This window comes from Cetorhinus maximus, chromosome 20 (assembly GCF_964194155.1).
Source record: "Cetorhinus maximus chromosome 20, sCetMax3.hap1.1, whole genome shotgun sequence".
NCBI classification, from domain to species: Eukaryota; Metazoa; Chordata; class Chondrichthyes; order Lamniformes; family Cetorhinidae; genus Cetorhinus; species Cetorhinus maximus.
The window spans coordinates 88350008-88371636 of record NC_135898.1 but is presented as its reverse complement, the minus strand read 5'-3'; the positions used below and the strand labels follow the sequence as shown (position 1 = coordinate 88371636).

The following is a 21629-nucleotide window of genomic DNA, read 5'->3' as shown; positions in this document are numbered from 1 at the left end:
CTGGGAAATGATGAAACTGGAGCGGTAACTCTGGAAGGTATTGTGGATTCATAAGGATTGGGACGAGACGAGTTCAAGGTTTTCCTCCTGAACCCCCAAGTGCATTATCAGTTATATCCATCATTATCTTTTTCCAGCCAATCAGGTTTCTGTACTGAAGGAGGTATCAAGGATTCCAATTGACGCTTCACTGTCTATACTGATCCACTCCTCGTTTGAAACTACCCATAATACTAGTTGTTTTGGTTAAAATGGTTCTTTATTTCAGGTAAGGATTCGGCAGTGGTGGGGGTGGGGAGTGGGGTGCAGGGGGTATGGGGGGGATGGGGTTGTATGTGAGGGAGGGGGGGAAAGCGTGGGAGATATAGAAATGGGGTATGGAGAATGGGGATGGGAGTGCAATAGGGTTGCTGGAATGGGGATGGGATGGAGACGCTATGAAGAGAATGGGTTTGCCATGAGAGGGATGGCATGGGAAGGTTGGAATGGCACGGCAATTTAAAGAAGTGCTGATGCAATAAACTTGCTAATTTCATTACAAATGTTCTGCTAATAAGTTAATAAATTCAGAAGGGAATGGGTAAAGAACATCCAGTCCTTACAGCTCTTCCTGTTGTTGTGGTCTACATTCAGGTCTCACCCAGACCATTTACATCTCCACCTTGCCTTTCCCAGAACCTCTGTCACAGACCCTCTCGCAATTAGCATGCATACATTATACAAATTCTTTTAATATAGAGCTTTTAAATTCACCACATGAGGCAAATACCCCCATCTCCCGTGATAAATACCTCATGTACGTGGGATTATTGAATTTATTCAAAATAGAAAAGACAAAAACAGTTGAAGTATTATTTTTTTCCCCCAGACAGGGTGCAGCCTTATCAACTAATGATTGACAAATTCACATGCAACTTATTGGAATTTTGCCATCTTGGTGGAATCTTCAATGTGTAGGTATTCTCCTACCATATAAACCAGATATCTCAAGGGTTGCAAGGATGAATCAATTCAGGAGAAGGATTAGGGTGGTATTCTCAATAGTTGTTCTACATTAAATTTGTGAATTGGATAAATACTTCATGGGAAAAAAAATGATGGGTCTACGAGAAAAGAGCAGGGCAAAGAACTAATTGGATAGCTCTATCCAAGAGCTGGCACAGACACAATGCCCCTCTTTCTGTACTGTATCATTCAATGATAGCTAAAAGACCAAAAAAAAAACTATTGGATAATTGGATAGAATTTGTGCCAATGTTTAACGTAATATTAATATTCCTGTACCACAAGTTGCCTTCAGTACAATATGGAGTTTATGAGTGAGAGAAGCAGATTGTTTAGTGGAGTTTCTCATTTCCTGCAGTTGTCTTCCTACTTTTTCTGACGGTGCTATTTTCCCAGGGATGTGACAACTGTCTGGTCAGTCACCCAGGTTTACCAGACGGCAAGTGCTCACAAGTTATTCAGCCATGAAGGAGACCATAGCCATGTCCGAATTAGTCATCATCCATAATTAATACACACACACACTTTCCAGCAGTGGTCAATGGACATAGGTACGCTGGTTGAATTACACAAACCCCTCGCCCCTACCCCCACCACCTCCCTAACTCAGGGGCACGGAGACCAGTTATAGCAACAATCTAGCAGTGATTGAGTGGTGATCAGCTAACTCAGCACAGATCATCGAATGAACCAGGACTGCCCCTGGCCTGGATGGCTCAGTTGCGCACAGAAGTGTTGCACTGAACCATCAGGACATCAGGAAAGCTGGTAGAAGCCAGTTTGCAAACAGGGAGACACATTTCTTCCACTTACACAGACCAGACTAACAATATAAAAGCAACTAATTGGATGTTTTGAAGAGGTTGCTATGGCGATTTGGGTCTGATTTACACTACCTGACTAGAAAAATAACTCTTTTGTACAGAAGGTGCCTTGAGGCATTGTCAATGTATAATCCAGAGTCTAGCACACTGTCTGAACAGTAATTTGCTGTGTTTATGAAGACTGTTCCTTGGATGGTTCTGCTTTAAAAAGAAAGTCATTCATTGAAGACCATTACAACAAAGGAATTGCTGTAGTGTTTGAGCTGGTTAGTCATTTCGTGAAGCAGACAAAGAAAGAGAGGATGGGTGGGGGAGGGGGAGGGGGGTGGGGTGGGGGAGTGGTGGGGCAGTGGTTTGCGGAAGAGAGGGACGTCACATTTTGACTTTTCAGTCAGGGGCTTTTCAGGCCCTGCTTTCAGAAGAGGTTCAGGCAGGAACACAGATAGTCAGCTGATTTTTTTTTTTAGAATATTGCTTAGGACAAGGTGGCAGGTAGTCAGCCTCTGGGCAGCATGGCTACCGGAACTTGCAAGAAGGGGCGTTGGCATTCTTCACCACGTAGAATCCAATGGAAAGGGGGGGAACCACCACAATTCTTCCAGCTCGTAGAGTTCTTGGTTTTAGTTCGGGAAATGTTTCGTCGTCTACCATTACTAGCGGCCGACCATTCAGCTGCACAGACCTAGGATAAAGCAAAGCCATGGTGAGGAGGATCCTGTCCATACAGAAGCCTATATGATGCTGTGCACCTGCTGGTCAATAGCTAGACTGCTTCTAAAACCTTGCATTTATATAGAGGCTTCACGACCACAGGACATCCCAAAGAGCTTTCCCCCCAAACTTTTTAAGTGTAGTCACTGTTGCAATGTGGGAAACATAGCACACAGCAAGATCCCACAAACAACAATGTGATAATGACCAGATAGTCTCTTTTTTTAATGCTGTTGGCTGGGGGAATAAATATTGGGTGAAGACACTGGGGAGAGCTCCTCTGATCTTCTAAACAGTGCCATGAGGTCTTTTACATCGAGGCGAGACAGGACCTGGGTTTAACCTCTCACCCACCTTCTGCAGTGTGGCACACCCTCAGTGCTGCCCTGGGGTGCCAACCCAGATTTTGTGCTCAAGTCTTTGGAGTGGGATTTGAACCTACAGTTTGTCAGGCTCAGAGCTGAGAGTGCTCCATGATTGAGCCACATGAATACATGCATGCAGTGCCAAGAGGGCAAACAAATATAGATGCCACAGAAGATGATAAATAGCTAGAATGGGTTGCCAGGAAGAATGGTTCAATTCAGAAGTTTGGACTAATTTAAGAGGCAGCCAGATGTTGCAATGCGAAGGTGATAGAAGTGTGCATACTTGAAGGATGAGGAGAAATTGACATTTTTCATATGAGCCAACCTTGTGATCTAGAGCACAGTCTGCCAATAGGGCGCTGGAACACACTTGCACGTAACTTGTCAGGGCACAGACACACTTACAGACTTGTTAATAAGGCCATAAACACAACCCGGTAAAGAGGATATTAGCACGTGCATTATCTGTTAGGGGCTTTGAGCAGCATATGGGAAACATTTTCAAGAGCCCCAGCATTGCCCTGCTCCAACTCGGGAGTGAGTTTTGGAGAAAGGGGATTGATCAATCTGTGGCGATCGATCCAGTTTAGCAAAACTCCACGCCAGGAGTCTTGCTTCAAATTATTCCCCCTTAACCTCAACTGCCACTCAACTGGCCTTGCTCCTAGCGTTTGGTGAACATTGACTGCCTGTTGAATGGAATGTTGCGTGTGGTTGCTTGTTCCGTTGAAAAATAAATTGAAATAAATTCTAAAAAATCTGGCAGGGCAGCAAAGGAATATACATCGGGTCAGGGTATCAGAAACTAGGCCAGTGGCATATAGAAACAAGATGGGAGACAGCCAGCAGAGTCATAACATCGAAGGCCAGTTCCAGGAGAGAAAATAAATAAGAGCCAAAGAGAAGATAGGTAAATACACAGGGAGCAAATGTAGTCATAACAACTCAAAAGCCATCACATACGGCTTAGAGAGCACCTCAGTTATTTCTCCTGCAAAGGCTTTTGTAGAAGAGCTATACCAACCTCAGAGTTGATTCTGATTTTTCTAATGACCACAGCATTTTGTTGTACGTAGGGCAGGTATAAGCAGTTAATGCTACTAACCTGCTAATCCAGAGGCCCAGACACCATGGCTGTTTGAGAATTTGAATCCAGTTTTTAAAAACTGGAAATAGAAATGCTGGCATCTGTTAAAGTGACCACGAACCTGCTGAACTGCTGTAAAACCCCACCTGATTGGCTTACACCCTGACCCAGTCTGGCCTACCTATGATCCCAGTTGCGGACTGGGATGTGGCCTGGCAAGACACTCAGTTATTCCAAACCGCCCACTGCCACCTTCTCACGGTGACTAAAGATGGTCACTAAATGTTGGCCTAGCCGGGGATGTCCACATCTTGAAATTGAATTAAAAACGAAACCCCTATCCAAATTGAGAGGATTTTTCTCCATTCGGCCCCTCAAGCCTATCCCTCACCTCCCCCCACCCCCTCCACCCCATTCATTAAGATCATGGCTGATCTACCCCAGGCCTCAATTCCTCTTTCATGCCAGTTCCTCAGAGCCCTCCATTTTCTTGAATGCATCAAGAAATCAGGACAATGGCATATTGTTGCCATACTCTCAAGGAGCTATTGTTTCCCATTGGCCACCACCACAAAGAAACAATTTTTTTCCAAAATAATACACAATAGTGAGTCTTAAACTTTCTTCCACCATGTTACACATGATTAAAGATGTAAACGTGTGTTTTGACTCCAAGTTATAAATTGATACAGGCTTTTCCGGGAAGCTGTGTAACGGGATCCTAATGTGCGCTGCTGTGACAAAAATGGCTCACCTACTTGCCTTGAGTTATAAGTGGGTGGCAGGAGGTACACACTTCCCACCCGGGAAGAGAAATAGGAAGGGAATTTTCATTCTGCTCCCTGCTAATGCAAATTGCGTAGCAGCCCCTTGTGTGGCCTTCTCTTGTTGCAATCTTCTATAATATGACTGGGAAGTAATGTGTTCCCCTGACATTCAGCAAAATACATTCACAAAAGGATGTAAAGGGGACAAAGCAGCATTCAAAAGGAAATAACAGTGATGATGGTGATTCGAAGTTGAGATCAATGAACTTTAAAAATAAGTCAGGGTCAATTTGTTTCTTCTTGTGCCCATCAAGGGCATGTAATAATGGAACCCTTTCCAATTCAGTCACCGGGCAATCCCAGCTCAGGCACAGTGGAGCTAGACACAGGTTAACATCGTATTCTGTTCAGTAATGTACATGGAGGGTCAATTGAACTTTTCATGATGTAGATTTTTGTTGGGTAAGGACAGTAAGGGATATGGGTCAAAGGCAGGTGTAATGACTTGGCATACCATAAGAACATAAGAAATAGGGGCAGGAGAAGGCCATTCAGCCCCTCAAGCATGCCCCCCCCTCATTCATTAAGATAATGGCTGATCTACCCCAGGCCTCAATTCCTCTTTCGTGCCAGCTCCTCACAGCCCTCAACTCCCCAATATTTCAAAAATCTATCAACCCCCTCTTTAAATACTTTCAGTGATCTAGCCTCTACAACTCTCTGAGGTAGAGAATTCTAGACATTCACTATCCTCTGTGAGAAGAAATTCCTTCACCTCTCAGTTTTAAATGAGTGTCCCCTTATTCTGTAACTATGTCCCCTAGTTTGAGATTCTCCCACTAGTGGAAACATCTTCTCAACATCTACCCTGTCAAGCCCCCTCAGAATCTTGTATGTTTCAATAAGATCACCCCTCATTCTTTTAAACTCTAATGAATAAAGGCCTAACCTGTTTAGCCGTTCTTGATAAGTCAACCCCTTCAGCCCAGGAATCAGCCTAGTGAATCTCTCTTGAACTGCCTCCAATGCCAGTATATCCTTTCTTAAATACGGGGACCAAAACTGTACACAGTGCTCCAGTGCGGCCTCCCCAACACCCTGTACAGTTGTAACAAGACTTCCTATTTTTAAACTCCAACCCCCTAGCAATACAGGCCAAAATTCCATTTTCCTTTTTAATTATTGCTGCACCTGCATGCTAACAGTTTGTGTTTCGTGCACAAGAACACCCAGATCCCTCTGTACTGCACTTTTTTAGAGTCTCTCTCCATTTAAATAATAGTCTGCCTTTTGATTTTTCCTACCAAAGTGCATGACCTCACACTTTCCTACATTAAACTCCATTGCCAGGTTTTTTGCCCACTCGCTCTATATCTATATCCCCTTGCAGATTCCTTATGTTCTCATCACAACATGCTCTCCCAACTATTTTTGTATTGTCAGCAAATTTGGATACATTACACTCTGCCCCATCCTCCAAGTCATTAATATAGATAGTAAATAATTGAGGCCCAAGGACTGATCCTTGTGGCATTCCACAAGTTACGTCTATCCAACCTGAAAAAGACCCATTAGTCCTGGCTCTCTGCCTTGTGTGTGTTAACCAATCCTCAATCCATGCTAATACATTATCCCCATTACCATGAACTCCCATCTTGTGCAATAACATTTTTATGTGGCACCTTATCAAATATCTTCTGGGAATCTAAACACACTACATCTACCAGTTCCCCTTTATCAACTCTGCTTGTTGTATCCTCAAAGAACTCTAGCAAATTTGTCAATCATGATTTCCCTTTCACAAAACCATGTTGACTCTGTTTGATTGCGTTAAGCTTTTCTAAATGTCTTGCTATTTCTTCCCTAATAATGGACTCTAGCATTTTCCCAACAACAGATGTTAAGCTGACTGGCCTATAATTTCTTGCTTTTTGTCTCCCTCCCTTCTTGAACAGGGGTGTCACATTAGCGGTTTTCCAATCCACTGTGACCCTCCCCGAATCCAGTGAGTTCTGGGATATTTCGACCGATGCCTCCACTATCTCTGCAGCCACTTCCTTTAAAACCCTTGGATGCAGGCCATCAGGCCCTGGCAACTTGTCGTCCTTTAGTCAAATTCTTTGTCCCTCTTGATAGAGACTGTTACAAGATCTTCCCTCCCATTAGCTCCTTGCTTATCTGATACCTTTGGGATGTTTATAGTGTCCTCCACCATGAAGACCGATGCAAAATATTGCTTTAAATTATCTGCCATTTCCCTGTTCTTTGTTGTCAATTCTCCAGTCGCATCCTCCAAGGGTCCCATGCTCACTTTAGCTACTCTCTTTCTTTTTTTATACCCGTAGAAGCTCTTGCTGTTTGTTTTTATATTTCTTGCCAATTTACTTTCATATTCAGTTTTCTCCCTCTTCATTTGCTTTTTAGTCTCCGCTGCTGGTTCCTAAAAAATTCCCAACCCTCTGGCCTACCACTAGTTTTCGCCACTTTGTATGCCTTAGTTTTTGATTGGATACTCTCCTTGACCACCTGTTTTAACCACAGGTGGTTCATCTTTCTCATCGAGTCCTTCTTTTTGACTGGGATAAATTTTTGCTGAGCATTATGAAATATCTGTTTAATGTCTGCTCATCTACTTAGTCTATTTTCCCAGCCCGCTTTAGACAACTCTTTCTTCATACTTCTGTAATTGCCCTTATTTAAGTTGAGGACACTGGTTTGAGACCCGAGTTGCTTGCCCTCAAACTGAATTTGAAATTCTACCATGTTGTGATCGCTACCCCCTAGTGGATCCTTAACTACGATATCGCTTATTAATCCCACCTCATTACACATTAGTGGATCTAAAATAGCCTGTTCCTGGGTAGGTTCCGCAATGTATTGCTCTAAGAAACAATCCCTGATGCACTCAACAAATTTGTCTTCCAAGTTATCCTTGCCAATCTGATTTGCCCAGTCAATAGCAGATTAAAATCACCCATGACAATTGTAGCACCCTTCTTACACCCCTCCATTATTTCCCAATTTATACGTTGTCCTGCAGTGAGGCAACTCTTTGGGGGCCTATATACGACTTCCACCCGTGACTACTTCCCCTTGCTATTCCTTATTTCCATCGAAACTGATTCCACATCATGATCTATTGCACCTATATCACTATTCACTACCACACTGATACCTTAACAAAGCTACCCCACCTCCTTTTCCTTTTTGCCTATTTTTCCAGAATGTCGAATACCCTTGAACATTTAGTTCCCAATCTTGGTCTCTGTAATAGCTATCAGGTCATTTTCATTTATTTCTATTTGTGCTGTCAACTCATCTATCTTGTTACAAAAGCTGTGTGCATTCAGATAAAGAGCCTTAAGCTTTGGCTTTTTACCATTATTGCTCATTCTGGTTCTGATTTCTGCTGCACTCTTCTGCTTATATTTTCTGCCACTTCCTGTCACACTTTGATTATCGTTCACCTCTTCACTACCCTGCTGTTCTCTCATTTCTCTTTGATTTTTTAAACTTCCCTTCAATTGAAACCCCCCCCCCCACTCCACTAATTAGTTTAAAGTCCTATCTACAACCCTAGTTATATGATTCGCCAGGACACTGGTCCCAGCATGGTTCAAATGAAGCCCATCCCAACGGAACAGCTCCCTCCTTCCCCCTAGTGCCAGTGCCCCATGAATTGGAACCCATTTCTCCCATACCAATCTTTGAGTCACGCATTTACTTCTTTAATCTTATTTACCCTATGCCAATTTGCAAATAAGAACATAAGAAATAGGAGCTGGAGTAGACCATTTGGCCACTCCAGCCTTCTCTGCCATCCCATAAATCATGGCTGACCTTCTTGGGCTGAAGCTTTGGCTCAGTGAGCGGGGGCAGGGCCCACTCGCCGAGGCGTAAAATGACGCAGGGTGACGTTGGCGTGTGTCCCAATGTCACTGCACGTCATTTAGATTTTCAGTTCGGTCAAACTGTCAAAGGCTTGTTAAGGCCATTAATGAACTAATTAAGCCAATTGAGAAAGCTGCCCGTCCAACCTTAAGGGTGGCAGGAGGGCAGGCGAAGAGCCCAGGCGGCCTTCGCATTTTTCATGGAACCTCATCCACGGGCATGAAGGTTTCATGAAGGGTTTATAAATTAAGTAAATTTTTTCTTTAAAGTTCATTGACATGTCCCAGCTCATGTGACACTGTCACATGAGGGGCCATGTCTTAATTTTTTTTTTTCTTCTTTATTATAAGTTTTGGAACTTAAACTAATCTCCCTGAGGCAGCTCTGTGCCTCAGGGGGATTTCTGCACTCTGTAGCGTACATGTGTGAAAGAGTGCCAGACCACGACTCAGGGAACCCCACTCTGCCAGCACAGGGAGCGCTCAGCGCTTCCGGGCGCACGTCACACTGGCTGGGCCTTAACTGGGTCACCTATGTAAAATGGCAGCGCGGACCCGATCGGGGAAGCCGATCAGGTCCACGCCTGCCCGCGCCTGACCCCGCACAAACCCACCCCCCCACCCCACCCCAACCCCTCAACGGGGGGAAATTCTACCCCTTGTGTTTCAATTTCCACTTTCCCACCTAACCCCGATAACCTTTGATTCCCTTGCCTAACAAGAATCTATCTACCTCTGCCTTAAAAATACTCAATGACCCCGCCTCCACTACCTTCTGAGGCAGAGAGTTCCAAAGTCGCTCAACCCTCTGGGAGAAAAAAATTCTCCTCATCTCTGTCCTAAAAGGGTGACCCCTAATTTTAAAACAGTGCCCCCTGGTTCTGGACTCACCCACAAGAGGAAACATCATTTTGACGTCCACCTTGTCAAGGCTGTTCAGGATCTTATAGACTTCAATCAAATCACCCCTCACTCTTCTAAACTCCAGTGGAAACAAGCCCAGTCTGTCCAACCTTTCCTCATAAGACAACCTACTCATTCCAGGCATCAATCTAGTAAACCTCTTTTGAACAGCCTCCAATGCATTTACATCCTTCCTTAAATAAGGAGAGGAAACTGCACACAGTATTCAAGGTGTGGTCTCACCAATGCTCTGTGTAACTCAAGCATAAATGTCCTTACTTTTATGTTCAATCTCTCTTGTAATACAGGATAGTATTCCATTAGCCTTCTTAATTACTTGCTGTGCCTGCATACTAACTTTTTGTGACTCATGCTAGAACACCTAGATCCCTCTGCACCTCAGAATTATGCAGCCGTTCTCTATTTAAGTAATACTCTGCTTTTTTGGTCTTCCTGCCAAAGTGAACAACTTCACATTTTCCCACATTAAACTCCATTTGCCAGATCTTTGTCCACTCACTCAACCTATCACAATCCACCTGCAACCTCCTCATGTCCTCTTCACAACATAATTTTCTATCTTTGTGTCATCTGCAAATTTAGCTACCATGTCTTCACTCCCCTCATCTAAGTCATCAATGTAAATTATAAAAATTTGAGGCCCCAGCGCAAGCCCCTGTGGGACTCCACTCATCACATCAGAAAAATACCCATTTATGCATACCCTCTGCTTTCTGCCAGCCAGCCAATCTTCTAACCATGCTAACATGTTACCCCCTACACCTTGCACTTTTATTTTCTGTAATAATCTTTGACATGGCACCTTATCAAATGCCTTCTGGAAACCCAAGGACAGTACGTCTACAGACTCCCCTTTATCCATTGTGCATGTTACTCCTTCAAAAAGCTCCAATAAATTGGTTAAACATGAAATTCCTTTCACAAAACCATGCTGACTCTTCCCAATTGCCTTGAGTTCTTCTAAGTGCCCAGCTATACCCTCCTTAATGATCGATTCCCCATCACAGACATCAAGCTAACTGGCCTATAGTTTTCTGTTTTCTGCCTCCCTCCCTTCTTGAATAGAGGGGTTGTATTTGCTACTTTCTAGTCTGACGGAACCTTTCCAGAATCTGGCGAATTTTGGAAAATTAATGGCATCAACTACCTCATTAGCCACCTCTTTTAAGGCCCTAGGATGTAGTCCATCAGGACCCAGAGACTTGTCAGCCCGCAGCTCCATCAATTTGCTCAGTACTGCTTCCCTAATGATTTCAATTTCACCAAGTTCCTCTCTCCCGTTCACCTCCTGATTTGTAGCTATTACTGAAATGTTTTTTGTATCCCTTATAGTGAACACAGAAGCAAAATATATGTTCATTTCTTCTGCCTTTTCCTTATTATCTCCTATTATCTCCCCACTGTCACTCCCTAGAGGACCAACACTCATTTTACTTACTCTTTTTCCTTTTAAATACCTGTAGAAACTCTTGCTATCTGTTTTTACATTTCTAGCTAGCTTCCTCTCATACTCTAATATCTTTCTCCTGATTAACCTTTTAGTCATTTTCTGTCCTTCTTTATATTCTGTCCATTCATCTGTCCTGCCAATCATCCTTGCGGAGTTGTATGCTTTTTCTTTAAGTTTGATGCTTTCCTTAACATCTTTAGTTAATCAAGGATGGTGGGTCCTCTCCTAAGAATTTTTCTTTATAGTAGGAATGTGCTTATTCTGAATACTCTGAAATATCCCCTTAAATGTCTGCCACTGCTTCTCTATTGATCTATCCTCTAGCCTAGTTTCCCAGTTCACTTCAGCTAGCTCAGCTTTCATCCCCACATAGTTGCCCTTATTTAAGTTTAAGATACTAGTCTTAGACCCGCTCTTCTCCCTTTCAAACTAGATGTAAAATTCAATCATATTGTGATCGCTGTTGCTTAGGGGTGCCTTTACTCTGAGATCATTAATTAATCCTGTCACGTTACACAATACCAAGTCTAATATAACCTGCTCTCTGGTTGGTTCCAGAACATGCTGCTCTAAGAAACTATCTCAAAAGCATTCCAAGAACTCCTCTTCCAGGCTACTACTGCCAATCTGATTTTTCCAGTTTATGTGTAGATTAAAATCACCCATGATTATTGCTGTCCCTTTATCACACAATATTTTCTCTTGAACACTTTGGCCTATACTGTGGTTACTGTTAGGGGACTTTAGACCAGTCCCACTAATGCCTCTGTCCCCCTACTATTCCCCATCTCCACCCAAACCGATTCTACATCCTGATCTCCTGAACCAAGGTCATCTCTAACTATTGCACCAATACCCTCTCTGATTAACAGTGCTACCCCTCCACCTTTACCTAGCTTCCTATTCTTCTTGAATATCATGTACCCTTCAATATTAAGGACCCAATCTTTGCCATCCTGCAGTCACATCTCCGTAATTGCTATCAGATCATATTTATTTACTTCAATTGGGCCATCAATTAATTTACTTTATGAATGCTACAAGCATTCAGATAGAGAGCCTTCAGTTTTGCCTTTTTGTTACCTTTGTAACATCCAGTCTTGACTGCTGATGTATTCTTAGGTTTTTTCTCTCTGTCCCTTCCTGCCATTCTCTGACCCTCATTTCTCATATTACTATTTTGCTCTCCTGTCTTGACTCTACCTCTTGAATTGCTACCTCTACCCAAGCTTGATCCCTCACCCCCCTTGTTTGTTTAAAGCCCTCTTTACTTCCCTGGTTACACGATTTGCGAGGACAATCGTCTCAGCCTGGTTCATGTGTAAACCGTCCCAACGTTACAGTGCCCAATACTGATGCTAGTGCCCCACAAACTGGAACCCACTTCTTCCACACCAATCTTTGAGCCACACATTCATCTCTCTAATCTTATTTGCCCAATGCTAACTTGCATGTGGCTTAGGTAATAATCCAGAGATCATTATCTTTGAGGTTCTGCTTAATTTGGTACCTAGCTCCTCAGACTGACTTTGCAGAACCTCTTTCCTAGTTCTACCTATGTCATTGGTACCTACATGGACCATGCCAACTGGATCCTGCCCCTCCCACTGCAAGTTCCTCTCCAGCCCTGAACAGATGTCCCAAACCCTGGCACCAGGTGGGCAACATAGCCATCTGGACTCTCGTTCTTTGCTGCAGAGAACAGTGTCAATCCACCTCACTATACTGTCCCCTACTACCACTACATTCCTTTTTGCTCTTCCCACTTGAATGGCTTCCTGTACTACAGTGCCATGGCCAGCCAGCTGATCCACCTTGCAGGCTTCGCTTTCATCCACACAGGTTGTGAGCACCTCAAACCTGTTTGAAAATTGCAAGGTCTGAGGCTCCTCCACCACTTTCTGCTCGGTCCCATTACCTGCCTCACTCACAGTCACATCCTCCTGTCACTCACTGCTAACCAAAACAGATGTCCCTCTTCTAAGATGTGTGACTGTCTTCTGGAACAAAGTACCCAGGTACTTCTCCCCCTCCCTTATGTTGCACAGCGTTTGCATTTCGGCTTCCAGATCAATAATCCGGAATTCCTCAAAATGCTTACACTTCCTGCAGACGTGTTTGTCATGGATCACCTCGGTGTCCAGAAGCTCCCACATCCCACAGCTGCAACATAACATCTGTCCTGCCATTCTAACTTATGTTATTTAGTTAATTTACTTTAATTACTTTCTTCCTATGTATGCTACAATTTATTGTGTTTATTGAATGCTAGTATCACTGACAACTGAGTGTTATATGCTTCTTAACTACAAGGTATGTGTTTTAGATGTTTGTTTAAACTACTTTATTTTTATTGCTTTTTTAAATCTTTATTATTTTATTTTAATTTTAAAGTTCTCAAATTTTGGTTTATTATTTTAAAGTTTTAGTTCTTTTTATTTATAGATCTACCTGAACTGGCCTGTCCTAAGCTGGTTTTTCACACACTGTCCCTTAGACTGAGCACTTACCGGCCAATCAACTTACTCACTTCCTGTGATGTCACTGTTGTTTTTTTTTCCTTTTACCCCAACTGCAGCCTCACAGCAGCTGAAACAGTGAAACTGCGCGCTGCTCAGCTCCTGACTGTCTCCCAGCAAGGTCAGGTAGTAATCAGGTAATAATGGCTCAGGGAGTAATCAGAAATTACTACCTTTGTGGTTCTCCTTTTTAATTCAACCCAAAACTGCTCGTAGTCCCTCAGCAGAACCTCTTTCCTAGTCCTACCTATGTCGTTGGTGCCTACGTGGACCACAACTGGACCTTCCACCTCCCACTCCAAGTTCCTCTCCAGCCCAGAAGAGATGGCACCAGGTAGGCAACGCAGCCTTCGGGACTCGCTGTCGTTGCTGCAGAGAACAGTATCTATTCCCCTAACTATGCTATCCCCTATTACTACTACATTTCTCTTTTCTCCACCCACTTGAATGGCACGCTGTACCACGGTGCTGTGGTCAGTTTGCTCATCCTCCAAGCAGTCTCTGCCCTCGTCCACACCGGGAGCAAGAACCTCATACCTATTGGACAAGGGCACTGGCTGAAGGGCACTCCTCCAAAGCTAAATTCTGGATCCCCTTACCTGCCTCACTCGCAGTCACACCCTCCTGTCCCTGACCATGGTCTAAATTTGATGTAATTAATCTAAGGGGTGTGACTGTCTCCTGAAACATTGCATCCAGGTAACTCCCACCTCCCTGATGTGTCACAGCGTCCCCTGCTCGGTCTCCAGCTCATTAACTCTGAGCTGAAGTTCCTCGAGCTGCCAACACTTGCTGCAGATGTGGTCACCGTGGATCGCACCACCGTCCACCAGCTCCCACATGCTACAGCTGCAACACATCACCTGCCCAGCCATCTCTATTCTATTTAATTAATTCATTTGGATGTCAAATATTTTAAAAGTAAATTTCTTAACTGTACTCGTCTGCTGTAATAACATCTCAGGTTTCAACAAGAAACAGATAAACTTTATTACAGAGAGCTTTTCAGATGCTACATACTTGAACCAGAGCCTTGACAAGAAGCCCCACCCCCTGGATTACCCGCGGTTAGGGGTCCGACAATCATGTGATCCCTGATAGACTGTAGGAAAGGCTATACCTTCAGTTACTAACATTTCCTCTCCCTTTAGTTTTTTTTACAGTTTCTATTTACAGAGAAATTTGAATATCCAACATAACACATATATATACAACTCAGGTGATTAAAGGTTAAATCTCTGAGGTGCTTTCCTTATTTGGTTAAGGAACCATTTAAGGTTCTTCCACAGGATCAACTTGATCAGGAACTGCAGCACCAGATACATCATTAGAAAGTGGCAGTTCAGGGTTTGGAAACTTTACAGAGACATTGGGCATGTCTATTCTAGGTCAATCTGTCATCTCAAGAATTAATGGTGCGACGTTAATCACAGAAGGAATAGCTGGTTGCTGGAATGTCTCTATTCCGAAGGTGGTCCACATGTTTTTAAACAATTCTGTCTTCCACTTCTACCTGAAAGGACAAGGGACCAGTTTCTGAGACAATTGGTCCAGAAACCCAACAAGGTCCACTTCCAAAATTCTGCATGAATACTGTGTCTGCTACAGTGAATCGGCGAACTTTGCTAAGAATATTGTGATTCAACTTTTGATTACTCTGCTTCTTCTCTACCTTCCCCTCTAAGTTTGAAAACACCAGACTTAACCTTGTACACAGGTGGCATTTCACCTATAATTCAGACGGAGTTGAACCCGTAGTTGAATGAGGCATCGTTTGATAACTGAGAAGAAAGTGGGAAAGTCGAGTTTCTAGAGTACCACTTCATTTGAACGTTTGCACAGCTCTCCAGCTAAACCATTTGATGAGAGATGGTATGGGGCTGTTTTAATATGTCTGATTCCATTTAAACTCATGAATCTCTGAAACTCTGTACTGGTAAAGACTGTACCGTTATCAGAAACGATGACTTCAATATTGGTGATCTGACTTCCTACACATCCATCCATTTAGAATGCACATCTACGACCAATAAAGACATGGTACCTAAGAATGGTTCTACATAATCAATATGTAGTCTAACCCAGGGTTAAGGCAACTCCCACGGATGCAGTGGAGCTGAAACGGGCAACTTCTATTGTTGCTGACAATGGAGACAGTGCTTGACCATGCTTTCAATGTCACTGTCAATGCCTGCCCGCCAGGCATAATTCACGCAAGCATTTTCATCTTCGATATGTTTGGATGTGCACTGCGAAGCTCTGCCAAGAGCAGTTCTCTTCCTTGCGATGGGACGAAAACTCTTAATCCCCACAACAAGATTCCATCTTGGCCAAATTAACTCTCTCTTACTGGCATAGAATGGTCTTATATCTTCAGAGACTACTGAATTTGACCACCCTTGCAATACAAGGTCTTGGACTTTTGACAAAGTTGGATCTCTGTTTGTCCAATTTCTAATTTACTTCATGCACAAAGGTGAAGAATCCAAGAATGAACTTCTTGTGGCAGTGGAGCATGCACAGTGCTATCAAGTAACAGGAGATGACTGAGTGCGTCTGCATTTGCAACATGCAAGCCAGGACGGTGCATAAAGATATATTCATACGCAGATAGTATCAAAGCCCAATGTTGAATTCTTGCTGATCCTCACTGAATAAACCCATTAATGGTTTATAGTCCGACACAATGGTGAAAAGTCGTCCATGCAGATACTGGTGAAATTTCTTCACTCCAAGTGTCACCGATAGACCTCCCTTTTCCAGTTGGGAATAACCCTTCTCGGATATGAGGAGAGTCCTTGGGGCATAGGCAATTGGCCTTCCTGATCCACCTTCCAGTCTATGTGATAACACAGCTCCCACACCATAAGGAAACGCATCCCATGTTAATAAGGGGAGGTGGTGGCATAATGGTCTGGGGACCCAGGTTCAAATCCCACCGTGGTGGAGGGTGGAATTTGAATTCAATAAAAATCTGGAACTTTAACAAAAAGTCCAATGATGACCATGAAGTGATTGTTGTAAAAACCCATCTGGTTTGCTAATGTCCTTTAGGGAAAGGAAATCTGCTACCCTTACCTGGTCTGGTAACTCTAGACCCACAAAAATGTGGTTGACTTTTAACTGCCCACTGAACAAGGGCAATTAGGGATGGGCAATAAATGCTGGCCTAGCCAGTGTCTCCCACATCCCATGAATAAATAAAAAAAATACTCATTCTTTTGATGGGTTGTAGTGCACCAATTAACATGATGAATGTAATGGCTTCTTAACATTCACAAAGTTATGAATTCCACGACCAATGATGATTCTTTTCTATCAACAAATATAATCGTAACACTGTTGATAAGTTTGGCAAGAAGTGGCCATAATAATTGATCAGGAAAGACCTGAGTTTGGTTACACTGGACGGAGAAGGCGCTAACTTTCTCTTCTACCGGACGCAAACCCATGACATCCGCCCTGTGACCCAGGCAAGTAACTTCTGGTAAAAACAAAAAACTACTGTGGATGCTGGAAATCCAAAACAAAAACAGAATTACCTGGAAAAACTCAGCAGGTCTGGCAGCATCGGCGGAGAAGAAAAGAGTTGACGTTTCGAGTCCTCATGATCCTTCAGCAGAACAGAACAGTTCTGCTGAAGGGTCATGAGGACTCGAAACGTCAACTCTTTTCTTCTAAGTAACTTCTGGTGCTTGAAATGTACATTTCTCTTTCTTTAACCAAAAGCCGGCTTCCAAGAATCTTTTTAGCACCTCCTCCAGGTTAGCCAAGTGTTTGGTTTTGTTGACCCTGTGATTGGAACATCATCTGGGTAAACTACCGCTCAGGGGAGTCCTTGCAAAAGACTCTCAATTACCCTTTGGAAGATTGCACATGCAGACGATACTCCAAAGGGTAGGCGAGTATATTGATAAAGACCCTTGTGTGTGTTGATAGCCACATATCCTCCAGATGTGCTATCCAGCTCTAATTGTTGATGAGCGTGGCTCATATTCAATTTTGTATAGGATTTGCCTCCAGCCAACTTTGCATATCAATTGTCTTTCCTTGGGATAGGATATTTATCTAGTTTGGCTGCCTTGTTCACAGTCAGTTTATAGGCCCCACAAATGCATATGGTTTGGTCAGGCTTTACCACTGGAACTATGGGTGCTGCCCATTCCGAGAATTGGACTGGTTGGATGATGTCTAGTTTTTCTAAATGGCACAGTTCTGCATCCACCTTCTCCTTTAAGGCATAAGGCACAGGCCTGACCTTAAAGAAACGGGGTGTCGCCTGAGAATCCACATTTAATTTGGCTTGCAAACCTTTTATCTTTGCTAATTTGTCCTGAAATACACTGTCGTATTCCCTTAGCAGTTCAGGAACTCCTCCTGTTCTCAAGTGAAATATTTCAGACCAGTTGAGCTTGATTTTTTGTAACCAGTCTCTGCCCAGAAGACTAGGTCCTTCACCTGTCACTATGATCACTGGAAGCTGGGCTGTCTGTTGTCTATAGGACACAGGTACTTTGATGATGCCCTTTACCTATGTAGATTCTCCAGTGTATGTCTTCAATTGAGCCATGGTTCACTCCAGATTCAGTGGCTGGGTACCTTCATCTAGGTATTTGAATGTGTGCTCTCCCACCACTGTGGGTGAGACCCCATTACTAGTGGCTTCCCATTAACTGGGATTGTGACAGTGATAGGTTTGGTTTTTACTGCTGTGACATTGTGCGGGGAATAAATGTCGGTGTCGGCAGCTTCAGGTTCTGTTATATTATTCAATCCAATCGTATTGGTTTTCTGCCTTATGGGCTGCTTTGATTTTGCCTTGCATTGCTTCATGACATGACCTTTCTTATGGCAGTGATGGCATTCTGCCTCCTTGAATCTGCAGGTGTCCGGCACATGGTTACTCCCAAATCTATATTAGATTAACCTTGGAGTGGCTGCTGAAGTGTTTCTACTGGACCTTTTTGTTTTTCTAACAGCGGACATTGCCTCTCGCTTTGATGCTGTGCCTCTGGTTTTCAGGCCATGCCCGGTGGTAGGTTCCCGCCCCACATGAAGAACAGAACCATGTTGTAAAGCATTGTAAAGCCTGTCAGTCTCTTGCAGCACTTTGCATGGCGAGTGCTATTTCCATGGCGCTCTTCAAGTCACCGTCGACCTCTGTGAGTATGAATGGCGTCGTCGTGAACTCCACAAACTAATCGGTCCTGCAGCGTATCATTGAGTGCGTCCCCGAAGTCACAGTGTTCATCAGCTGCTTCAGCTTCGCTGTATAGGTCGCATTGGACTCTCCTGGGGCCCTGACTCTGGAATTAAACTTAAACCTCTGCATTATTACCGACGGCTTCGGCTGGTAATGCGCTTTCACAAGGTTCACTAATTCACTACAGGACTTCGAATTGGGCGCATTCGGGTCCATCAGGTCGGGGATGGGATTGTAGGTCTCGTATCACAAACACTCAAAAGGGTTGCTTCCTGCTTTTCCTCCATGATAATTTCGTTCGCAATGAAATAAAAACCAAGGCGCTCTACAGGCTGGCTCCAGTCTTCCTTGGCTGCCTCATAAGGATCGATTCTGCCGAAGAGTGGCATAGCTGGTGAGTAGTCTTTTCTTTTTCCTTAAGATTTGATGTACTCAAGTTCACGAGGTGAGTTGCAGGGTCGGAGCTATTTTACCCTCATCGCCAAATGTAATGACTTGACGGACCGGACAGATTTCAACTTGAAACAAGATAAACTTTATTTCAGAAAGCTTTTCAGATGCTACACGCTCGAACCAGAGCCTCAACTAGAAGCCCCGCCCACCGGATTACCCGCCCCTAATCGGCTCCCTGTTTAGAGCCGCCAAGAGCAATCACGTGACCCCTGTTGAACAAACTTGAGGGACCGAGTGGCCCTACCTCTGACTCCAGTTCAGAGATGCTTAAGAAAAACACTGATGCCAAGTCAAAGGAGGAAATATTTGGAGGGCTGATCAAAGGCTTGATCAAACGGAATGGTTTCGAAGGAGGAGGGGGAGGTGTTCCGGAGAGCAGCGCCTCGGTGAATGAAATTACTACTACAGAGAATGGAGATGCACAATGACCCAGTCAGGGTAATGGAGGGCTCAAGGGAGAAGAAACGTAAATCTTGAAGCAGTTACAGAGATAGGGAGGGATTTGAACATGAGGATAGAAAATATTCATTTTGGAGGAGTTGGCGGACATGGTAGGTCAGTGATAAAAGGAGCGACGAGTGAATAAGGTGCGGTGCAGGGTAGGGGTTTATGGAGGGCAGTGGTTGGGAGGCCATCCAGGAAAACATTGGGATAGTCAAGCCAGAACTTGACCAAGGCGCGGGTGAAAGTTTAGCATCAGATTGGCTGAGGTAGGGGCAGAGGTGGAAATAGGCAGTCTCTGTGATGGAGACCATTTGTGGCCAGGAGGTCAGCTTGGAGTCAAACAAGGTGTGAACAGTCTGGTCAGCAGTTTTTGCTCACTTTCCTCATAGGTCCATTTGTGACAAACTTTGTTTGATAAAGCTCCTGTGAGGCACCTTGGGGTGTTTTACTATGTTAAAGGTGCTATATAAATGCAGGTTACTGTTATTGTTAACAAAATGAATCTGTGACAAGATGACAGATTTTTTTAGTCCAGCAATGTTGCTACTCCATCAGTGGGTAAGAGAATACTGTGATATTATTTATAATAAAACTGGATTCACGTGGCATGGTGCAGAGACAGTCCAAGTAATATTTAGCAATCACTGTTTGACAGCTGGGTATATATTTGTCCAACTTATTTATTAGCAGTGGAAGAATTGCATGTTTTATTGGTCTCGTGGCTGGTGTAAAGTGCTGAGTCTTGAAGGGGCAAACATGGCCATATGGTGATAATTTAATGATAATTTCACTGTTATTTAGTTACGACTAAAGGAGGGCACAGATTTGACATAATTGGCAAAAGGAGTAAATGTGATGTGAGGGAAACATTTTTCACCCAGAGGGTGGTTGGAGCCTGGAACAAACTTCCTAAAAGGGTGGTGGAGGCAGGTTCAATTGAGGTATTCAAAAGGGAATTGGATTGCTACCTGAAAAGAGAGAGAATGTGCAAGGTTACGGGGATAAGGCAGGGGAGTGGGACTAGGCGCAATGCTCTTTCGGAGAGCCAGTGCAGACTCGATGGGCCGAATGGCCTCCTTCTGCACTGTAAAGATACTGTGATACTGTGATATAATAAGTCCATCTTTTGCCAAGAGATGCAAAGAGCTGCAAAAACTTCTGTGTTAACCACTTCACTAGTTCACTTTGCCCAGAAGGTCTCGGTTTATAAGCTGGGGCTGCGATGAGCATTCAGACACCAACTAAACTGGGGGTAAAAGGCTCCTGTTTGCTTCAGGTTTGGAGAGCTGATTCGTGTTGGCACTTCCGAGGCCACTTCTAGAGGTTTGAGAAGCAGTTGATGCTAATGTGTCACAACATACAGCATTAATTGTGCATTCACGTCCCACTCTAGAGACTCAAGGTTGACATTCCTGTGCAGCACTGAGAGTACTGCATTGCCAAAGGTGCTGGTGAGATGTTAAAACAAAGCCTCCTCTATTGGGAGGCAGTGGCGTAGTGGTAGAGACCCAGGGTAATACTCTGGGGAACCAGGTTCAAATCCCACCACAGCAGATGGTGAACTTTAAAATAAATTAAACATCTGATGATGACCATGAAACCATTGCTGTAAAAACCCATCATGCCCTTTAGGGAAGGAAATCTCCTGGCATACATATGACTCTGGGCCCACAGCAATGTGGTTGATTCTTAAATGCCCTCTGAACAAGGGCAATAAATGCTGTCTAATCAGCAATGCCCACATCCCATGAATGAAAAGAAACATAAAAGATCCCATGGCACTATATTGAAGAAGAGCAGGTTAGTTCTCACTGGTGTCCTCAAGAAATAGATTGTGTGAATTATCACAGTGCTGTTTACTGGATGCAAATTGACTGTAGCATTTCCTACATTATAATAACTGCAATTCAAAAGTAAATCATTGGCTGTGAAGTGCTTTGGGATGTTTTGTCGTTTAGAAGGTGAGCAATTAAGAAAGTTAGAA

General features: G+C 43.7%; 1 protein-coding gene across 2 annotated transcripts in view; it reads right to left on the bottom strand.

Moving 5' to 3' along the window:
• Positions 1–2206: 2206 nt before the first annotated feature.
• hpse2 (heparanase 2) overlaps positions 2207–21629 on the bottom strand; it is a 342759-nt gene continuing 323336 nt past the window's right edge. For both annotated transcript variants that reach the window (XM_078565124.1, XM_078565125.1), the window contains exon 12: positions 2207–2511. In XM_078565124.1, the coding sequence (XP_078421250.1) occupies positions 2346–2511 (166 nt within the window). In that variant the 3' untranslated portion in view covers positions 2207–2345. The remainder of the gene's footprint in view (positions 2512–21629) is intronic.